Here is a 22,469-nt window from a genome sequence, read left to right as displayed (position 1 = left end):
AAGTCCTCTACCTTTGCCATTCGACTCAACCTACATTTCTGTGTCTGCCCATTTGTCAATTCCACAATAACTTAAATTATTTGTTTTCCTCATCTTGTCCCTTTCCCGGCTGCCTCCCAAGTGAGACGTTGGATCAGAGCCTCCCATCTCACTCTTTCTCTCCACATTTCTTCCAATCCCCGGCCAAGTAAGTTTCTGGTGGACAACATCGTGTCCGTGGGTTTTCTCGAGATACACCCATTTCCTCCCACATTATCATTGCACCAATTCTTCCATCATTCACTTGCCGAAATAATCCGTTTTCCTTAGCCCTTTAACGTAAAATTGGGACGTTAAAGGATTTCACTTCATTTCAGTTTTTCCACATTTCTTCCCTCAACATCTTTTTCATGCTTTCAATCTCTCTTTTGTGGCTTCTTTCACTTTCTTAACCATATTTTCCTTCGCTTTCTCTGTCTTCTTTTATTTTCTTCGGTTTCTAACACTTTCTTTCTAACTATTTCTTTGCTATCCTATCTTCTTCATTCCTTTCACGAGGCGAAACCATCTTATTCTCCCCCTCTTAATCTGTTCTATATTTTCCACTTCTACCTTCCCCTTATTTTAAAGTTTCTGACTAGTTCTTGCTTGTTTTTCCTTCTATTATTCTCAGAACTTTCACCTCTGTTGCCTGTAGTTTTTTTTCCTTTGTCTCCATCGCACAGTGGGGCGAAAACACAAAAAGCTGGCCAAAAGATGACAACTATATTCAAATTGAATGAAATTTAGTATTAAGGGGTTATTGAGGTTGCTGATTAAGATTCTGCAACTGAAATTGAAAAAAAAAAATGGCGGATTCAAAATGGCGGAATAAAATTTGCAGAAGTCGAAAAAGTCGTAGAAATGTTCTCAAAAGTGGCGATAAAGAGGTTATTGAGGTTGCTGATTACGATTCTGCAACAAAAGTTGAAAAAAACAAAATGGCGGAACAAAATTTGCAAAAGTCAAAAAAGTCGTAGACTTTTATTTATTATTTTTTTATAATTTTATTTTCATAATTTTTATTATTTTATATTTTATATTATAATTATATAAATGTCTGTTCCTACATTTGTCTATACATAATGTATACATATATACTTAACATTACTAAATTAATAAATTTTCTGTTTCTTTCAAAAACGTGCACCAAAGTCAGATTGGCACGTTTTGGCAGCTACGTTTTTGTCTACAGCATTAATTAATATTCAGACTACCATTCTACAAAATATGAACGTGGTGCACAAGGGTGCACATAATGTTTTCAACGTTGTAAGTTAATAAAATATATAAACAATGTGAAAATTTTGCCTGACTTGCGATTCAAATTATAAATTATTACATCATTATTATTATTTTTTCACTTCATACACTTATTCTACTTACCAGTACAATATAGGAAAACTTTACAGATTTAAAAACTATGAACGCATTCGAAAGTTACAACCGTTTGAAAGGGCGCGTCACAATTCTTCTATTGTTCTCTACGCATTTGACCTGCTGAAGGGTCTACTTAAGAGTGACTCAGGTAGTAAGAATAAAGTAAAAACCCTATTCTATTTATGGATTTGGGCTCTTCTAACATTAGCCAACTACATAAAAGAAATCCCTATATTACTAACTTTCGTTTTTTTACTTTTGGCCAGCTTTTTGCGTTCTCGCCCCACTGTGCATCGTTGTACGGGTCTCCGATCCGTATATAGGGATTGGTATCTACGTGCTTGTGTACACTATCTTGTTGTGTTGTTTCGATTATCTCCTTTTTCCATATCTTCCATTTTTCGACTTGATGCTCGCATAATCGTGGGAGGATTTCATTTCATTTTGTTTCTTTCGGCTTGGTACTAGCTCCTGGGCCCGCTGTTATTCTCCTTCCAATATATTTTTCACTTCTTCCTTCTTTATCACACTTCCCATGTAGTTATACTCACCCACTACTCCTAATTTTTCATCTCTTATCAATTTTTCATGCAAGTAGGACTTATTGTAATGTTACTACGCCCGTTACTCTACAGATAACTTTTCAACGGAAGTGAATATTTGAATTCTGTTTTTCGCAGTAGATAGCTAATGTAATTATCTCGAGCAAGTTCGTTAATGGAGTCATTCCGTTAACATCTTAATGGACAGCGATCACTTGTATCCATCCGTTAGTCCATACAATGTCTCTTGTATGAATGCGAATTTTTGAATTGTTTTCTTTTCTCCATTGGTAGATAACCAATATAATTATCTCGACCAAGTTCGTTAATGAATTCAATCCGTTAGTCCACACAATAACTCTTGTACAAATGCGAATTTTTGAATTCTGCTTGTTGCAATAGATAGCCAATAAAATTCTCTAGACCAAGTTCGTTAATGGATTGAATCCGTTAACATATTTACGGTTGACGATCACTTGTATCCGTCCCTTAGTCCACGCAATAACCCTTGAATGAATGCCAATATTTGGAGTCTGGTTTTCAATAGATAGTTAATATAATTATCTCGACTAGTTTCGTTAATGCTGTCAATCCGTTAACATCCTAACGGGTAACGATTACTTGTATCCGTCCGTAAGTCCACACAATAACTCTTGTATGAGGGGGGAGCGCGGTGGCTCAGTGGTAGAGCGTTCACCTCCGGTGCTTGGGGTCCCTGCTTCGATCCCACCTCGCGCCGTGTGGACTTTGTGGTGGACAAACACCGTGTGCGTGGGTTTTCTCGGGGTTCTCCCGTTTCCTCCTCCTTTCTTCATTCCACCATTTCATTCATTTCTCATTATCACCGTCTCCTTTAGCCTAACCGGTATAAACGTGGGACGTAAAACTGAAAGATTTCATTTCATTTCATTTTAAATCTTGTATGAACGCGAATTTTTGAATTCTGTTTTTTCAATAGATAGTTAACGTAATTATCTTGTTGTGTCTTTTGTTGGGCATCTCACAACTTTTGGTTTGCTCTTGTTGATCTTCATATGGAGTTGATTTGATTTGATTTTAATTTAGCGTCCCTTTCAGCAGCGAGGCTATATGAGACGTGGACCTACTGATTAACGTGGAATCCGAACCACATGAGCTCCCGCCGGGAATGAACTTCATATAGAATTTGTGACTAAGCACCCGTTGCATTCTATTTAAACCTGCTGCCTCTATGGTCTGTCAACAGCGCTATGTCGTGCACAAATCCAACCGTGTAGATTTTCTGTCTATGAGCAGTTATTTCCAAGCTGTGAGTGCACTCGATTTCTTTTATTGATTCTCGAATGTAGAGACTAAACAAGATGTCGGTGACAGTAAGCATCCTTGCGTGATTCTTTTGAGAATTTTTTTTCTTTCTTTCTTCTACCGAAACTACTGTTGTTTTTTGTACAACTTATACACATTCTTTGCTCCTTACAGTTTATTCCGAATTCCTTCAGAATCTTGACCTGTTCTATTCTTCCTAGCTACAATATCAAACAATTTTTTCCAAGCCCAAAAATGCTATGTAAGTTTCGTTGCCTACGCAAGCGTATAACTTTCATTAAAAAAAGGAGAGAGTGGAAGAGAGAGAGTATGGTTTTCCTGAGACTTCCCAATCATCGCCACTACTTGAGTTTAAAATTACTCGAGAAGAAGTGAGTGAATTTAACTCCCCTTGATTTAAGAAATATGTTATACAATAACTTTAGTAAATAGAATATTGTATGAAGCTTTCCAACAATCTAATGCCAGGAGTTAAAAAAAAAATGAAGCACAGTTATTCAGTGTAGGCTAAAGGAGACGGTGATAATGAGGAATGAATGAAATGATGGTATGAACAAAGTGGGAGGAAACGGAAGAACCCCGAGGAAACCCACGCACACGGTGTTTGTCCACCACAAAGTTCACTTGGCATGATCATGGATCGAACCAACGACCCCACATAGTTGAGGCAAACACTCTATCACTGAGCCACGCCAGGAATTAAAGTCAATGAACAATGAGTGAGTGAATTTATCTTCCCCTTGTTGAATTAAAAAGATACCTTCTATTATATGAAACCGTGTGAAATTGGTAAATGATAAGGAGATGAAAATAAAGAAAACTTTTACTTGAGTCTACAGTACACATCATCGCCACTAAAGAAGACTTCAAAATGGAGTAATGAATAAATGGAAATCAACAAGGCTGAAGGTTTGACTTTTTACTCAAATTTAGTATGGCTACCCCTTTACCTCTAGTTTTAATCTTTTTTTTTTTATCTTATTCAAACTAATATTAACGGTTTTATGAATGAAGCACTTATAGGTGCATTCAAAAAAATTGATTAAGAAGTTAAAATTGCGCTAACGATGAACACTTTAAATTTTGTTCTTAAACATAAACATATGGTTTTGATAATGATGTTAGTTTTGACGTACAATAGCCAAATTCTTCACCATTATATTTATTCGAATGCAATGTTTTTCTTCACAGCTTTGGCTCAAATTTGTTAAACTATGGAATTGAAAGGACGAATACGTTGTACGGCGCATTGGGGTTGGAGATAAGTAGAGTAGTATTTGTTCATGGATCTATTGACCCTTGGCATGCTCTGGGAATTCGGAAGAACTTAAGCGAAGACGCTCGCGCTATATATATTGAAGGTGAGTCCTATTTCATTTAGCCATTGATAATGAAATAAGCTATTGACTAAAAGTAACAACCAATACGTGGTTTTCTGAAATTATGTTTTTTTGTAAGTTCACTTATCCGTGTACATGAAACTCGTGTCCTATCTCTGATACCCAAGACTTCACTCACTTTCAGATACTCTCGCTCTTAGTAGCCTCTCATGATTTAGTGATCAGTCCAACAGTGCAGTACGAATGGAAGAGGAAATTAAATGATTTGAGTATGCTGACTCCCTAATCTAAAGTCTGTCTGAGGAGATACAGACGTACGGACGAGAAGAAGTGAGAACGTTTAGAAACGGTCGAGTAAATCGAGGGTGCTGATTCCAAATATAAGGTTACTATGGAAGTAATTGTTGTACATATAATAGCGTTTTGCGAACGAGAAACCTGAAAGTAGATATCGATTCGTGAAGTTGTCGTAATCGTTAAGGAATTAAGATGTCCACGGTATATATTATTTGCTCAGTGATTATGTACAGTTACTTGCCCTCCAAGTTTGGTTCAGGTCCGGCTAGTAGTTATCGAGTAATAAAGTACTATATATATATAAAAAATTCCACAATAGGCAACGTCGAATATCAACTTAGAACCATTAGCATCACTCTACGAATTCATCAAACAGTTATATCGATTGTTACGCTAATAAGTGGTGCCAGTGTGAACGTGTATCGACTTTGACTGCTATCTGATGGATTGGTAACTATTTGATGAATTGGTAGATCTACTCCTTGATTCTTTATCTGCGACGCAGCCACATACTGCACATCGTGTCTATAGAGGAAGATTCGGAAGGCATACAATTATATATTTTTTTGCTTTATTTTGACTTGTAGAATAGTGGTCTGTAGCCCGTAGACGCCACTTTTAGAACACCGTATATATATACATATACAGGATGTCCCATAAGTCCGTTTAAATAGGCCATCCTGGTAACTATTGAAGATACGAGAAAATGTCAAGAGAGTAATGTTGTTGGAAAGTATGTGTTTTCAATCTAAAATGTAGGAATTTTCGGAATTGGACCAACCATTTGGGCTCTGCACTGGTATAGCGCCCAATGGTAAAGAAAAATGCAACGTTGCCACGTCTTCGAACAACAATGAAGAAAAGTGCGTTTGGTTGAAAGTATCCTGGGCCAAGGAGAATAAAAGAGACGGCCACAATGAAAGATATGAAGAAAGATCATACGCAACGTCAATCCAAGGCAGTGGCGTCACCATCAGAAGGGGAGGGGGCAGGTGCGAAATAGAAGTTGAATTCAATTTATTCATGGAAAACTGTTATTAATGGCTTAGTGATGTCAACGAGATGAGACAAGAGGACAATTGAATAAAATTAGACAGGGCGTAAGTGCAAAAACTCAAAAACCAGAGAAAAATCGGTAAATATTAGTTATCGTAATACAAGTTAAACGGGTCTCAATTCAAGCATTTCCTTTCACTTTGTTTATTTCACTTCGACTATTTCCCACTTCCTATACAAATCTTCGTAGCTCAGTCGGTAACGCGTCTGACTACGATACAGGCTATCCATGCGGTCATGGTTCAAACCTCGATCAGTTTCATTTTTAAGCGCTCTAATGTCTGGCGATACTGAGATGAATTCAGCCTCTATTAAATTGTTTACAGTGTTTTTTGAACCAGTGTCCTTTTTATGTTACTGGTACCTCTTGCATGACTTGCCATCTCTTGATGTCATTCATTTGTCAAAGGAAGAAGGATGGTATGCCAGTGTCGCCCATCAGACGAATCCTGGGATGGTACATCTCAAATAGCTGGCTTCTACATTTTTTAATCCCCTTCCAATGACATAATTTGTATTGCTCAATAGACCAGAACATTCTCGTGTCTCGTCTCGTCTCGTTTCGAAAGATCATACACGGCATAGAAGACCATTCAACGAAATGAGATGATGCAACAAGTTTACGAGTCAAGACGAGACCTGCAAATGAATAATTATGCTCCCCAACCGAGAATCTTTATTTATTTGTTTATGGAAATGACACAAGGAGAAACTGGGCCTCCACTCTGAGGTCACATCGATCCTTTAGATGAGTGTAGGACCGGGGAAGAAAGCGGTCCTGGCCTGAGAGAATGGACCATCCCGGTATGCACTCTGGGAGACTGAGGAAAACCAGGAAGAGCCTTAATCAGAGGGTCCAGTCGAAGCAGGGTTCGTGCCCACGTTTGGTTTACCCAAATGCCGTGTAGCAGGCAGGCACGCTACCCCTGCACAACGCGAGACAATCTGTCTCGTTTGAATTTGTCTGGAAACGTGACGATACTGGGACTTCTGTTTTCAGACGAGACAACAATTGAATAATAAGACAAGATCTAAGTGCCGTAATAAGTAGAATTGAATTGTATCGTTCAAAGTTGTCTTAGTACCAAGCAGAGTATGTTTATAAGGAATTTATAGCTTAAAAGATGTTGCTTCTGTTTTAAAAGCATTCATATGGTCACAGTACCCGTTTAACTTGTATTGTGATGTCTCATGTTCATCGACTTTTTTTTTTTTTTAATTTGGCACTTACGCCCTTTCTAATTTTATTCAAGTGCCCTCTTGTCTCATCTCGTTGACATCATTAAGCCATTAATCCCAGTTTTCCGTGAATAAATTCAATTCAGTTTTTTTTTTCATACCTGCCCTCTCCCCTTCTGATGGTGACGCCACTGCCTTGGATGGACGCTGCGTGTCATAGCCGTTCCTTCTATTCTCCTTGGCCCAGGATACTTTAAACCAAACGCACTTTTCTTCATTGTTGTTCAACAAAGACGTGGCAACGTTGCATTTTTCTTTACTATTGGGAGCTATACTAGTGTAGAGCCCAAATGGTTGGTCCAGTTCCGAAAATTCCGACATTTTAGATTGAAAACACATACTTTCTAACAACATCGTTGTTATCATTTTTTCGTATCTTCAATATATGTGTAAACGAACTTACGGGACACCCTGTATATATATATAATATATATATATATATATATATACAGTATATACCTGGAGTGATAGTATAATGTCTGGTATGCTTACTGCTGGAGCTAAGGAATACCTCGTGGTAATACCTGGTTGTTTACAAAAGTGTCCACAATCTATTTGTTTAGTAATTATAGTTACTATCATAAGCTCCATCTGTAAGACAAAGAATTTACTCATGTTTTATGTCCCTAAACCCGGCCCCGTCCACACCCGCACTAATTTTAAAACATATGACAACAATTAGTGCTGACGACCTGCAATGTTAAAAAAAAAAAAAAAAAAAAAAAAAAATGTGCTGTTACTAAAACGTCAAAAACCGAAAAAGATTCTGGGTGGGGCTAGGTTCACACTAGCCCTACCCACTCAACCCATACAGGAAATTAGTGTTAAATTAGTGCTGACGATACTGCATAGAAAGAAAATTAGTGCTGTTATCAGAAGGCCAAAATAATTCGAAAATCTTCAATGACGGCATCATCAAAAGAATCAATCGATCCCTCAGTTCTATGATAAGATAATAAATAACACTAATTTTCCTTCTAGGCGATATCGTCAGCACTAACTTAGTGTATGGATTTGATCTCAGTCACTTGAGTAGGTGGGGCTAGCGTGAACCTAGCCTCACCCGGATTTTTGTTTTTTTCTTTGTTTTTTGACGTTTGTGTAACAGCACAAATGTTTTTAACATTATAGGTAGTCAGCATTAATTAGGCACTGATTTTTGGCGCATGTTTTAAAATTAGTGCAGGGGCAGGTTCACGGACGTCATGTTTTAAAAATAAATAACTACAATAAATAACTATAGTTACGAGTGGTATGTGTGGCACTGTCAGGAGTACTGGGTCACGCTGTTAGGAGAAATCAATATTAGATACCATTTACTACTTTGCAGAGTATCATATATAATTGATACAATACATAAATAAATAAGTAGTATTTTTTTAGCAGAATAAAAACTAACAATTGCATCAGATTATCAAACAATGAGATGCTTTGCAACTCCATAAAAATGTTTTTTTTTTAAAAAAATCCTCGAAAACTGCCCATCAGGATTTATCCACAAGCATGTCATTTTCTTTATCTATCAATTGATGTATGCATTTCTTTTGGACAGTACTACAGTTAAAAAGAATTAAAGTTTAAGAATTAATCATCATTTTGGGCTCAATCGCTTTAACCCTTTCTGACCTGAATTATATTTTGGAAATGTTGATTTTTTTAAATTTTAATGGATTATATCTTTAAGACTAAGGAAGTGAGAAAATCAACTTTATTTTTTTCTCAAAATCATATATTGCCAGGGTGCTATAACTACAACGTATGAGACAACTTGGAATCATTCGGCACGATATATGCGCTATGAAAGCCAAGGAAGCTTGTGATTCCAAATGGAATCACACGGTCAGAAAGGATTAACCATACTGTATATTGTCATCTTTCTAATGCCATGATGAAAAGCTTGATTGTTATATGTACACCACAGTATTAGTTTCGTCTTAATACAGGATATAGTTAAGGGGACACTGTAGTCTAGTAGTTAAGAGTTTGGACTTATGTATGCGCTGTCACTGATTCGACTCCCGGACAGTGCTTCCCAATTTTCGTCCTCCACCCAGCGTCGTTAGGCAAACCGAGGAGTCACATGATGGCCACTAGGTCTAGAAAGATCCTGATGCGCCTGTTAGGGACAGGGTGTCGCAGCGCGCTTCGCCGCAAGGTTGGACGTAGTTCGGCCGGTCGCTAGCGGATGTCGCTGGAGCAGGCTTAGGCTCACAAACTGAGCTGTTACGCCAAGTGGTTTGGTTTGGTATAGGACATGGTTATCGTTCGACATCAGTAATTTAGGTTTGCAAAATAATTCTTCTTGTCGATTTTCTCGTAAGCTAGTCATAAGAATTGACACTGACCCCTATTATTTTCTTCAGCTCTTTGAGATCTGTAGCTTGATATATCTCATCTTTGGACAACTTACTATTATTATTATTTTATTTATTTATATTTCGTTAAACAGTAATAATATTGCAGAATTTAAAGTACCATATTTCTTACTGTGATCTCTTTTAGTAGTTTGACGAATTGCTCAATGCGCATTTTGGTAATTTCCTTTTTAGACAGAGTTTACGCTGCAGTCATGTACCTATTACTCCTTTCACCTCTAAACGAAAATAAACGTTTTTCTCAAATATGCAACAGAAAACGAATACGCTTCTCCGTTTCGATCCGTGTGCAACCCACGAAGATTGGAAAATCTGCATATTGGAATTTATCAGTCTCCGCTTCCCCCAACCGTTGAACGAAACTTCAAACAATCAAACACGGAAAGAATGTGTTTAAATAAATAAATAAATTAAATGGATACGCTTGAATTTTGTCTGAAAAAAAGCAAGTACTAGAAAGTGCAAATTGCGGATTCCAAAGTGTATCGACTACATGTAAAAAGTACAAAAAAGATACCTATTACCAGTAGCTTAGTTACTACTGATCTGTTAGTTCGAATCACTGCATATATCCAGATAAAGAACAGATAACAAGTACAGGCACAAATGGTATCAGTTTTACATTGATAGAATACAAGATGCAAAGCCGAAGTGCAAAATGGAATATAGCATCACTACTTATATGCAGTAACGATCAGAGCCCTCGAACACTTCAAGGAATCAGTCCAACGTTTCTGTTGATTTTCTACATACATTGTCCCATTTTGGCAGCGACTATAGAAGCAATTCTCTTCCATAAAACCTCGAACTGTCGAAAGGTTCTTGGTCCTGCCGAGTGTGTACCGAGTTTCACAGATTGACCACAACTCTTCAATTCCTCTAACTTACGGAACATTAGGAAGATTGCCCTTGGCAGTGAATTTGATCTGGTTACTGGTCAGGAACTCTTGTAATTTCTTACATAGTGCGAGATATTCAAATCCGAAGAATGAACAATGTCATACAAACTGTGTTGTTTACGAATACAGGAAAGCAATCCGAATTTCAAACATCCATTTTGATCTATGTCAAAATTCATGAAGCCACTTGTAATAGGCTGTTTAGAACATTCTCCATTATTCTCAAAGGCATGCCAGATCATAAATGTTTGAGGTAACTTCTGCACATGTTTAAATGATTGTTCATATTTCAGTTGAATATGGCCTTCTGCATCCACAAACGTACGGTTAAGGTGTTGGGCTATATCACTGGTAATATCTATGACTAGAATCTTGGCTCTTTTTCCACGATGCACTTTACGATACCCAATACTTGATCGCTCCCCAGATCTTTCCTATACTTTGGAGGTTTCTTCCTTATTTTGACAGTGGACTCACTTTTGTACTTTCAGCCTGGCTTTGGTAGTTTGCTGTACTTTTGCCACCTTGGCAACACAAAAGGTGGACGTAGTTGAATTGTTAATGAAGTCCTGTTTGATCGACATTCGATTTCCATTGAAGCTTCATATGTAAGGCAACCTGAAACGCGGCCACACTCAATATTACCTCGTAGCTCAAAACTTTTGCAGGGCGTTATAAATGATCCTTCTTTGTATCCCTTGTTGATAAAAATGTCTGACAACATGTTTTAAATTTCGTACTCTTGTTTTTATAGATCTGAACTATCCGATTATCTGTTTTGATAGCACTTTTTAATTTTTGCGCTTCATGACTGTAGAGTTACCCTCTAAAACAAAACGTGGTGTAACGAGTAGCAGATAAAATTTCTTTCTCATTTCATTATTCTTACTACCGACATTATTATTTTACAGGGATATTGTATGCGCTATGTTTGTGCGTCTATTTCATATTAATTCTTTGTCAAAATAATGGACAGATAAACATTAGTGCACCGCGACTGTCTTACGTTAGTACTGTGTTCGATGTTATGGCTATTATTTAGTTTCTCCCCCAAATCACTTGGTAGTGACTCTGGTTCAAGTATTGGCTCCGGAGCCGTCGATGGGGTCGTGAAATTCCATCCCTCTGTGCAGATTTATTTTAGGAGACTTCAGAGTACGTACGCGATAAGAACTATTGTGCAAAAGACATTAACCAACGTGTACTAGGTGGTCACTAAAAAGTACGAATTATGTCTAACCGAGTTAGGGCAGGAGCGCAACTGGGTAGCCCGAGCAGGGGCAAGGGGTGCGTCCGTCGGGAGCAGGCGCGTCAGCGACGGTGGGTATACACACACAAACGAGGATAGCTCAAAACACAGTATATGGCATGAAACACTGACCTTATGTGTGGATATGGTGTAGATGCTAAATGCCATCCGATGATAAGAAGTACATTCCGTGTGTGCAATAAGGCAAACGGTAATGAAAAGTGGGGAAACCGTTTTGGTTTTCGAAGAGGACAGATGTGGGCACGCGGTTAGTTGGAGCAAAGTTATCCAAAACAGTCAATGAACCGTAGAGCTAATACGGCACAACTGACTACAGAAAACAATTGACGCTTGAAAGAATCTATTTCTACGACCATGTTATGACGATAGTTTCATAATATCAATATTCGTGAATGAATTACAATTTCGAAACTTCTGATCATTATCACCAACGCAGTGACGCGTAAAGTATGGTAGTGAGAATATACAACATGCTCCGAGATGCGTATTTTCGGACTGATTGAGGTGGCTGTGTTGCTACTATGGGGCTACAGTTTCATGTTAACCGTTAATCCTATTATTATTATTATTATTATTATTATTATTATTATTATTATTATTATTATTATTATTATTATTATTATTATTATTATCAAGTAACGAATGCTATGAGTGATTATGTAGACGTTCTGAGTGGCCATATGGATAGTACGATACAGATGTTTTCCGTAACAGGTATTCCAAGATGATTCGCCAATAGACAGAGCCAGACCTATTCAGTCATACTTTTAAAACCAGGATGAAATTTAGCGCCTCTCCTGGCGCGCTCATATACAGAAGGTCGTTTCATCCTTATGGTAGTGAATTTCTCTGTTGCCTTAGGCTGTACCCCTTTTCCACTTCCGACCATGTTCAGTATGATGTCCCTGCGATGAACAATTGCACGACATCGGAGCTTCCATTGAAGAAGGTTTCCATTCAGCACAACCTGGTTCAGTTTAGCCTGCGTGTCCTTGTATACTTTCCAGAGTCCTTCAAGTGCTGTGACTCGACCTTTCGTGATGCTCCGTTTTAATATGTCAGACATAGAAGTTGATGCAAACGTCAAAGCAGGTGGTGCAATTTACTACCCTCCTGTCTATTGAAACCCGCCATAACCAGTCCTTTAGCCTGTGCTGTGAAATGGGGAGAGACTCAAGCCCAAATGCGCTGGCCACCAATAAAAGCTCTTTGTTTGAATTGGTATACGCGTGGCTTCAGAGAATTAAAAGATCGTCGCCTGTACTAAGTTATTTTTTGTAGAGCATGAGCTGATAAGGCATGGGTTAAGGTGGTGATGAGATCGCCGACCGGGGAAGGTGAGGTGTCAGCTTGCGTGGCTATTAGCCTCCAAAACAAACGGATCATTAATATGGATCAATAGGTCCGGGAGTAAACGTGGTACCTCACCACGATACCTTTGATGGTTGCGAGGTAGGCTATTTGCCACTCCTACCTGGGGGTAATACTGGTGCCTCTTAAAAGGGGATATCTGCCTTGAGCTGTATAAGAAGTATCATATCTTAAGAGTAATTGATTGTCAGACGATTGTGAGTAGATGTTAATGATTACAGATGGGACAGTGCTCAGGTTTTTATGGGAGGTGAGTGAAATGTACGTATGAGCAATTGATTACTATTTGTGTCTGTAGAATAAATGTTATCATTTATAAATATTCACCGCTATTTAATCCTTATTTATGTGTCAATGATATGGTTATAAGACTTCCGACACCTGTCATGAAAATCAGGGAATTTCCTGCCAAAAGTCAGGGGAAAGATTTTCTCCAGATCAGTAGGAACGTTGTAATAATTATGTAAGACTTGTTCTCATCCTGCCAGTAAGTAGGAAAAAAAAATAGGTTTGGTAAATCCTTAAGTAGAAGTGGATGATTTAATGCTGCATTAACACTGTTTGCTGGCAATAAGTAAGAATACAAGACAATTGTGGTTGTTCATGGTAAGAACAGAAGTCAGTTGAGGGTCAACCAATATGACCAGCGAAGTTCCAACTTGATAATTGTATTTATACTAGATTACACTTCTTATTTCTGAAAGTATAATTAATTAACTCGAAATATAGCAACTTCCTTCTTTAATTTCTGTTTATATCTAAGTATAATTCACCACTAGTTTTTATTTCAAGCTTAATAAGCTTTTTTTTTTTTTAATACACGATTCTTTCGCATTACGACATATAAGTTAAATAAAGGAATCAATTACTTTCTGCATGCTCGTGATCTTTACTTTTATTTTACATTTTGATATACAAATATGTTTATTTTTACATGTTCAAGTTGACTTCTGAACTCCTGGAGACATTTCCTGTCTTGTAAAATAACTTTCGTAAACCGGACTGTTTTTAAATTTTGTGAAATAACTAAGCATTCTGGAATTCCTGTGCGTTTGACTTATTCATTGAAGACCTATGAGGCTCCGAATGTATTCATTTGTGCATTTGTATAACATCTCCTATTTAGACTTCCGAATTATGCTATTCATAAGTGTCGGAAGTCTTATAGAATGGTAATGTCCATGTCCAGCCGTCCGTCTGTCTATCTTTTGACAGGCATCAGAACAGAAACGGTAAGAGATTTCAAGAAGGTTTTTTGTGCCCGATTCAACGTCCCAAGAATAGGTTCCATCTCCGTTATCCTCTATTCAAACCGGACGTGTTTAAAATTAGCCATTTCTGGTTTCAGCGTTTCTCTCCCCGTAGTACAAAAACAGCAATAAATAGCCACTAGCTGTTTTTTGCAGTCAATTTAGCATCTCAAAGGAGCATACCATCGTCATCCGCAACAGTATACAAAAGCCAGAAATGGTTGAAATTTACTCGTTCTTCTGGTTTCAGTACTATTTCCATAAAGCAAAGACGGTAAAATATATCAAAAAATGGGTTTTGCAATTGATTCAGCGTCACAAGAATACGTTGTGTCTCCTAGGCTAACTTTATATTCAAACCGGAAGTGGTCTAAATCAACCATGTTCGGTTTCAACGTTTATCGTCATAGAACAAAAACGATAACAAATAGCGAGAAGTTTTTTTTTTCTTTTCAAATGATCAGCATTTCAAGAGAACGAACATACCCTCACCACCTGGAGCACTGTACCCAAACCGGAAGTGGTTGAAATTTATTGGTGTTTCCGGTTTCAATATTGATTTCCATAAAGCGAAAACGGTAAACGATATCGAGAAGCGTTTCTTTACTATCGAGTCAGTGTTCCAAGAATAAGTTTCATCTCGTGTAATTCTCTCTTTAAACCGGAAGTGGTAGAACCATTAACAATTTCCGGTTTCATTGCTATAGAAGAGAAGCTGTAATAGATAACGACAAGCTGGTTTTTGCATTCGGTTCAGCGTCTTAAAAGAACGTGTCATCACTACCTTCAAGACACTACGGAAAAGGGAAGTGGGTGAAATTGACTAGTACTTCCTGTTTCAGAATGGATTTCCATAGAGCAAAAACAGTAAGAGAGATCGAGAAGTGGTTGAAATCAACGAATCAACGTTCTGGGAATGTTTTGTCTCCATTTTTATCCATCTGTTGAAGCCGAAAGTGGTGGAAAGTCTGCAGTTTTTTGGTTGCAACTGTGATCGCATAATGGATAAAACGGAAATACTTAGCTGTTAGCAGTTTTTTGATATGGATATATTACCAGTAATATATTTCAGCTGTGGTTTTATTCTTTTTATTGCAGTCAAAAGTGAAATATCAATTAGCACTTTCAGTTTTAATATTAAGCTTCATGGAGCAAAAACGGTACGAGATAGCAACCAATGGGCTTTTGCTATAGATTTAACGTCCGAGGAACAGGTTGCAATTTTGATCTTATTCCTTTATTGCAACCGATAGTTATAGATATACTACTACAAGTTTGAGTATTGAAATCGTATAGTTTGGAAGTCCAGTACTTTCACACTGTGAAGTGAAACTCACTTATTTTGTCTTAAATTCAATGCTTATTTAAGCTATTGTTGCTGAAAGTTATTTTTGGTTTGAGAAATATTACAGCTTAAGTCTCATTATGTAATGAAAGTAATTCAACTTCTTTCTTTTGTTCTTCAGGTGCAGCACATTGTGCGAATATGTATCCAGCGACTCCTAACGATTTACCTCAATTGCAAGCAGCAAGGAGAGAAGTTAAGAAACTGATCGGTAAATGGATCTTGGAATAAGGTTCTCTAATGCAGGTACATAATAACTAAGCAAACATAATTTAAGAGTACATAAATTCTCACTAAGGCTAATTAATATTCAATAATTGAATCTTACACTCTTATTTTACAGACACTTAAAATCATCAAAAGTAACACTATTAAGGGAAACACATTAAATCTTAATGAATATTCGTAAGTTCTCATAGTTGTATAATGGGATTCTATTACATTCTTTGATAATTTCGGTAAAAATATAGTAGTGGGTCGTTGAATGTGAGGTTTACTATTTTCGTTATTATATATATATATTCAGCATTTTCCGTACAAGATATACTGTATGCAATACAAATCTATGTTTATTGGACTGCTTTTCAAAATAAACTCATTGTTCACATATGGAAATCAAAATAGGCTGCGTTCTTACCACTGAGCAAAAATTATTGAGGAAGTTTGCTTCATTTAAGTGTAGAATCTAAGCCTTGATAAGAGCTTGACAAATTCCAATCATTGGAAAATGAAAATCTCGAACCATTTTCTAACCTATAATTTTGCTTCCAGTTTCTAGAACTATTTCCAAAAGTCAAATTTTCTTCATTACTTTCACCACGTAAATGTTTAACTATGGGTCGATAAGCATACCACTCCCATTGTAATTTCGCGACCGTTGCAGGGTCTAAAAATCATACACTTCATACTGAATAACCTGTATGGGGTTAGCATTCACTATGATTTCTTCTTCTATCGGAATCATCCGCTTTGAACAATCATTCAATACATTAGAATTTCCACTGATAAATTCTACTTCATAATTATATTGCTGTAACTCAAGTGCCCAACGCATTGATCTTGCGTTCCAGTTACGCATGTCCTTTAACTGTGTCAAACCCTTATGGTCACTACGAATGTACATTTTCGCTCCTTTGAATTACACGTGGAATTTCTGCATATCCTACACCGAACATAAACACTGAAATTCGACAGTAGAATATTTTTTTATTATTGACTATTGTTGACCGAGCTTCGATCCCTGAGACTTCATACCGTGAATTTTGTCCATGGAAGGATTCAATTATGCACATTATACCATATTGTCTTAGGTTTGTTAAGCTCTAAAAGACATTATTGATCTTATACGTACCATGGACTCAGGGGACACATGGAATATCTGTGTGTGCTACCAACTGACCACTGAATTCATTGTACGTCGAATGCTTCAACAATGCATATTTTAAGTAAGAAATGTAAGCAAAAGGCTAGTACTCACCACAAAAAACAAAATATCTTCTAAGATTAAGAAGCGCTTTCGGAAGATCCTTGTTCCATCTTCAGGTTAAATCCAATTCGAAGAGGATTCAAAACATGGAGGGGAATGTGGATAGGTAAAAAATAGTTAAAAGGATTTTAAAATGTGGAGCACAAGTCTTCTGTTAAAAAAAGAAAAATGAAAATGGTCACTTACTCGTCACTGTTTTTTTTTTCTTTCTTTCTTTCTTTCTTTCTTTCTTTCTTCAAAAACCCATCATCAAAGTTTCAGAAGTTCCTCCTAAATCCATAGAAAAGTACATATCAAATGTTAAAGCATTTTTTTACCGATCCTCAACAAAGTAGTGGTGTTTATCGAGTTAAATGTCAGTGTAACAAAGTGTATATAGGTCAAACAAAAAGGAATATTTGTACCAGAATAGCTGAGCACATTCGCATATCGAAATCTCGTAGCTTGTAACAGTTATCTGGATTGGCAGCACATCTTAAAGACTACGTATGAGCATAGCATTGATGATTCATGTTTAATAAAGAAAGCAAAAACAGTAACTGAATAAAAAATTAAAGAATCCTATTACATTCATGAAAAGAAACCTACACCCAATTTAGATAAAGGTGAAATAAATGTGATTTGGAGCAGTGTTTTTACTACGTATTTCCGCCGTCTAGAAGGTAGGGGAAAAAACAGTGAACAGTGACGAGTGACTGACCATTTGCGTGTGTTTATTTTTAACAGAAGAATTGTGGCCCACATTTCTTAATGCTTGTAACCATTTTTGTACCTATCCACATTCCCCTCCATGTTTTGAATCCTCTTCGAATTGGATTTAAGCTGGTCATGGAAGAAGGATCTTCCGAAAGCGCTACTTAATCTTGGAAGATATTTTGTTTTTTGTGGTGAGCACTAGCTTGTGCTTACATTTCTTTCTAAATATCATCACCGCTCGCAATACTGTGATGCATATTTTGTGTTTGAATTCTTTGGATGCGGCAATACATCAGTAAATATAACTTTGAAAACTTTGTTACGTTAAAATACTAATTGCTATCCCTATTGACATACCAGTAAAACAAGACTCACTCGATACCACCTATAATAATCTCTTCATTTTTCCATACTCAGAGTTTGATTCAAACATTAGCTGAAAGTTCCCTATTATAGCCACCTTTAGAACTATTGTAAGTTTTGTTAAGTTATTTTATACTTTTATTTACACTTAGATACGTTATGATTGTTTAACTGCATGGCATACTAGCGAATTTTACTACTGTAGGTATTTTTTATGGCATTGAATGTGTCTATTTTGCTTTCTTACTAATTTCTCTTCATCGAATAGAAGAAAAATCTCTTCAGTATTTCAATTTCCTTGGAATTTTCAAGGGTCCATCAAATAATACTTTGGAGAAGCCGATAAAACAAAGATATGATTTCGCATATGAACACACACCACCACTGGTAACACATACTTTTTACTGTGATATAGGGCGGGAGATGTCTCTCTTGAGGAATTCTTGTGACTATCCAATGCTGTGTCTTCTACGACACTTCTTGGTCCTACCGAATGTAGATCATCTTCACTAAGTCCTCGAAAGCATGGAAATGATATTAGGACAGATCAGAGCTGTAAGCTCGATGAGCCAAGGCCTCGTAATAGCTTACTGCCTAGCTACTTGGAACAAGTGTTATGGTGGAAAAGGAGTCCAAGTCTTGTGGCCATAAGCTCCTTACCACAGCGATGCAATAATGTTAAGGTATCGATCTACATTTAATGGTCGTACCTCATTTCAAGAATTCCGTATGCATTAGTCACAATGATTGAGGAACAGCATTATTTTATCCTCTCTGGTCCGTACATAAGTTAAACTTATGAACATTTTCATACGACTTTGAATGATCGAAAAATTAACTCATTTGTAACAGATGTTACATAACACATCCGAAATGCTTTCTGACAGTGTTGTTGATATACGTTCAAGGTAAATGTGTTTAACCTGTGTGTGTTTTAATTAATCTAAGATTCTCGCGACTCATATACAAAATTCTGTAGACAGTATTCACACAAATACATTTTTATGGTCCACGTTAATTTTTATGATTAATATTTGAGCATGATTAATAGAAATGTAAATGTTTTTTATGTAGTTATAATTTTAAAAAATGACAAATAAAGAAGCAATGAAAGGTGTTCATTTTGTTTATGAAATACATAAGATGTACAGGGTGTTTCAAAACGACACCGACAACGTTTGGGAAGTGACTCCTGACACCAAGATAAGACAAAAAGTATAGACCAAGCTGGGCGCACAAATGCTTCCTTTCGGAGTTATAAGCTGACGAAAACGAAAAACTGAACTTTAAAGGTCCATAGCTCCAAAACTATGGGATCTACCGAGTCGGGTCAAAATTTCACTGAGGAATTAATATGTGCGCTATCCAAAAATCCACATTTCAGAATCCTAAGATACTCACGAAGCAAATTTTAAAAAAGGGAGTTTGGCTACGGGCATATAATTTGAGTACAGGCTTCAACTATCTCTGAACAAATTGTTGTGGAAGTACCACAGGATTCTGAAACATGAATTTTTGGGTAGGCACATACTAGTTTCTAAGTGAAGTCTTGACCCGACTACGGTAGATGCCATAGTTTTGGAGCTATGGACCTTTAAGGTTTATATTTTCAAGTTTTCGGCAGTCTATATTTCCGAAAGGAAGCATTTGTGCACCCAGGTTGGTCTTATCTTGGTCTTTTACTTTCGTCTTATACTATACTTTTTGTCTTGGTGTCAAGAATCGCCTCTCAAATGTTGTTGGTGTTTTTGAAACACCCTGTATATTGCATGAATTCTTGATATTTACTTACAGAGCACAAAATAAGCTCCTTTAATACTATTTTATTTTTTGTTTTTGCAGGTGTACCAAATATTCGTATCTTAATATATGGACCAAATTTCTGATGTTTGTGTGTGTGCCTGTTTGATAATATTCTGTGATATTTGTACTGTGATAAGGGGCTTTTTCGTTATTATCTGGATTCATAGTTGAATTGCTATCTATATATCGTGATATTTCTTCAGTACATGTTTCTAGTGTACTATTTGCGTTGTGTAAAATTGATGTTGGGACAAAGAAAGTTAAGCATTTCTTATCTTTCTTGGGCGTGTTGGTTTCTTGGTGCATACATGACGTATGAATTTTTAAAATTTAATAGAAATGAAGTAATGTTCTTTTTTGTCACTTAAGTAATTAATCATATGTTGATTCCATGATGTATCACATTGGTCTTCCTTCAGTTATAAATATTGTAACTTAAACTCATGACAGATAATTAAAATTTTATATGTATATTGTAACGTTCATTTTCAAATGTAATATTTAATTTTGAAATACTGTTTTCTCCATTTTTCTTATATCATCTTTAGGCTTTTAGATGTGATATGAAGACCAAAATAATTTTTTTAAAAAAAGTCTACAGATGTGCAAATAATATGTTTGTTCTTAAATTGCTTGAAAGTTGTTATGTATAGTTGAAATTTCAGCTAGATGCCTGTTGTACAACTGTGTTTCTATTCATAAAACATAGTTAATGTAAAATATCAATATAGCAAAAAATAGATTCACTTTTTTTTTAACCTAAAATCAGTGTTGTAGTTTAGAAATATACAGGGTGTTTCAAAACAACACCGACAACGTTTTGGAGGTGATTCCTGATACTAAGATAAGAGAAAAAGTATAGACCAACGTGGGTGCAGAAATCCCTCATTTGGGAGATATTTGGGAGGTTGCCGTAAAGATGAAAACAATGAACTTTAAATGCTCATAGCTTAGATACTGTGGGACGTACCGTAGTCGGGACAAAACTTCACTTAGGAACTAGTATGTGCCATATGCAAATAAATATATGTGTTTCAGAATCCTGCAGTACTTCCGCAACAATTTTTATAGAGATAGTTGTTGAGTACCTTAGGATTCTGAAACATAGATTTTTGGATAGCGTACATCCTTAGTTCCTAAAAGAAGTCGTCTTGACCCGACTGCAGTAGATCTCATAGTATTGAAATATGGACCTTAAGTTCATATTTTCATGTTTTTGGCAGCCTATAACTTCGAAATGACGAATTTCTGCACCGAGGTTGGTCTATACTTTTTTGTCTTATCTTGGTCTCAGGAATCACCTCCCAAACATTGTCGGTGTTGTTTTGAAACATCCTGTATTTTCATATAATTTACCATGATAAGACAGTATGTGAGTTGACAAATCAAAGTAAACGAATTGAATTAAATTATTATAGATTAGTCTCTTTGTAAATGTAACTATCCTATTACGGGTTTTACTGATGAGAAAATGAATTTATATAATGAGCTTGCTCATGTACTAACCATATTGTAGATTTTTTTTTTCAAAGACACAAGAGTAGAAGGATGTATTATACTTTAATGTAAGGTGATGTAACTAATAAGCTATCAGTTATATTTATATTAATCTTTCGTAGTCCTGTACAGAATATACTTACACAATCAAAAACCATTGTTCTATCGCCTGGAAGTGATACATACAGGCGGTATTTCCAATTGTCTCTACCTATGAATTCAAATGTAGTTTTGGGAATAAATTGAGACTTCAGTATGTTTCAAATTTATCTTGTGACATGTGTAACGCAGATATTTTTTGTATTTTATTAAACTTAGCGCGAAATGGAATGCATTTAGCATAAGTTGTGTGTAAATATTGTAGACATTTTGGGTCAACCTTTTGAAATGATTCTTTGTAACAAACTTCAATACAGTTGTTAAGAATATTCATCTGAAATTTTGTTTAAAATTATTGTAGGTTTGGAAATACTGATTTGTAATGAGGACAATATACTGACATATTTTCAGGTGTTTTTACGTTTTGAAGTTTTAATTACAATATATTTCCCCTCAATGTGCCACACTGTAAGGAAAGTCAATATTCTTATTAAAATAATTATTTTAGGAGCATAAAACAGTAATTTGTCCTTACTATTCTACTTTTAATTGGTTCAAATTTTTTCCCTCTAATATTATGTTTGGTTTCACACAGGAGCTGGAATTAAGCATAAACCATGTGTGTTTAATAGAATCAGTCAAGGGTGAAGAAGCGAACTTAATACCCTTTTCGTGATTATATATATATATTTCCCACGATAGCTTTCGTTAAAAGAAATCGATTTTCAGAGAATATGGTGCGTACGTGTGTTCTGCAAGGTTTCCCCACAATTCTTGGGAATGAAATCAGTGAATAATAAGGGAGGAAGATAACTCTGCTCTGATCGAAGAAATGTTT

The 22,469-nt window shown here is 36.3% G+C and overlaps 1 protein-coding gene across 6 annotated transcripts in view; it reads left to right on the top strand.

The window, feature by feature from the left end:
- LOC145673752 (putative serine protease K12H4.7) overlaps positions 1–22,051 on the top strand; it is a 72,571-nt gene extending 50,520 nt beyond the window's left edge. For all 6 annotated transcript variants that reach the window (XM_081743497.1, XM_081743496.1, XM_081743498.1 and 3 more), the window contains exons 8-10: positions 4,437–4,606; positions 15,809–15,933; positions 20,075–22,051. In XM_081743497.1, coding sequence (XP_081599623.1) covers positions 4,437–4,606; positions 15,809–15,918 — 280 coding nt within the window. In that variant the 3' untranslated portion in view covers positions 15,919–15,933; positions 20,075–22,051. The remainder of the gene's footprint in view (positions 1–4,436; positions 4,607–15,808; positions 15,934–20,074) is intronic.
- The last annotated feature ends 418 nt before the right edge of the window (positions 22,052–22,469 follow it).

This window comes from Thermobia domestica, chromosome 17 (assembly GCF_964235325.1).
Source record: "Thermobia domestica chromosome 17, izTheDome1.hap1.1, whole genome shotgun sequence".
Lineage (NCBI taxonomy): Eukaryota > Metazoa > Arthropoda > Insecta > Zygentoma > Lepismatidae > Thermobia > Thermobia domestica.
This window is presented reverse-complemented; position numbering and strand designations above follow the sequence as displayed.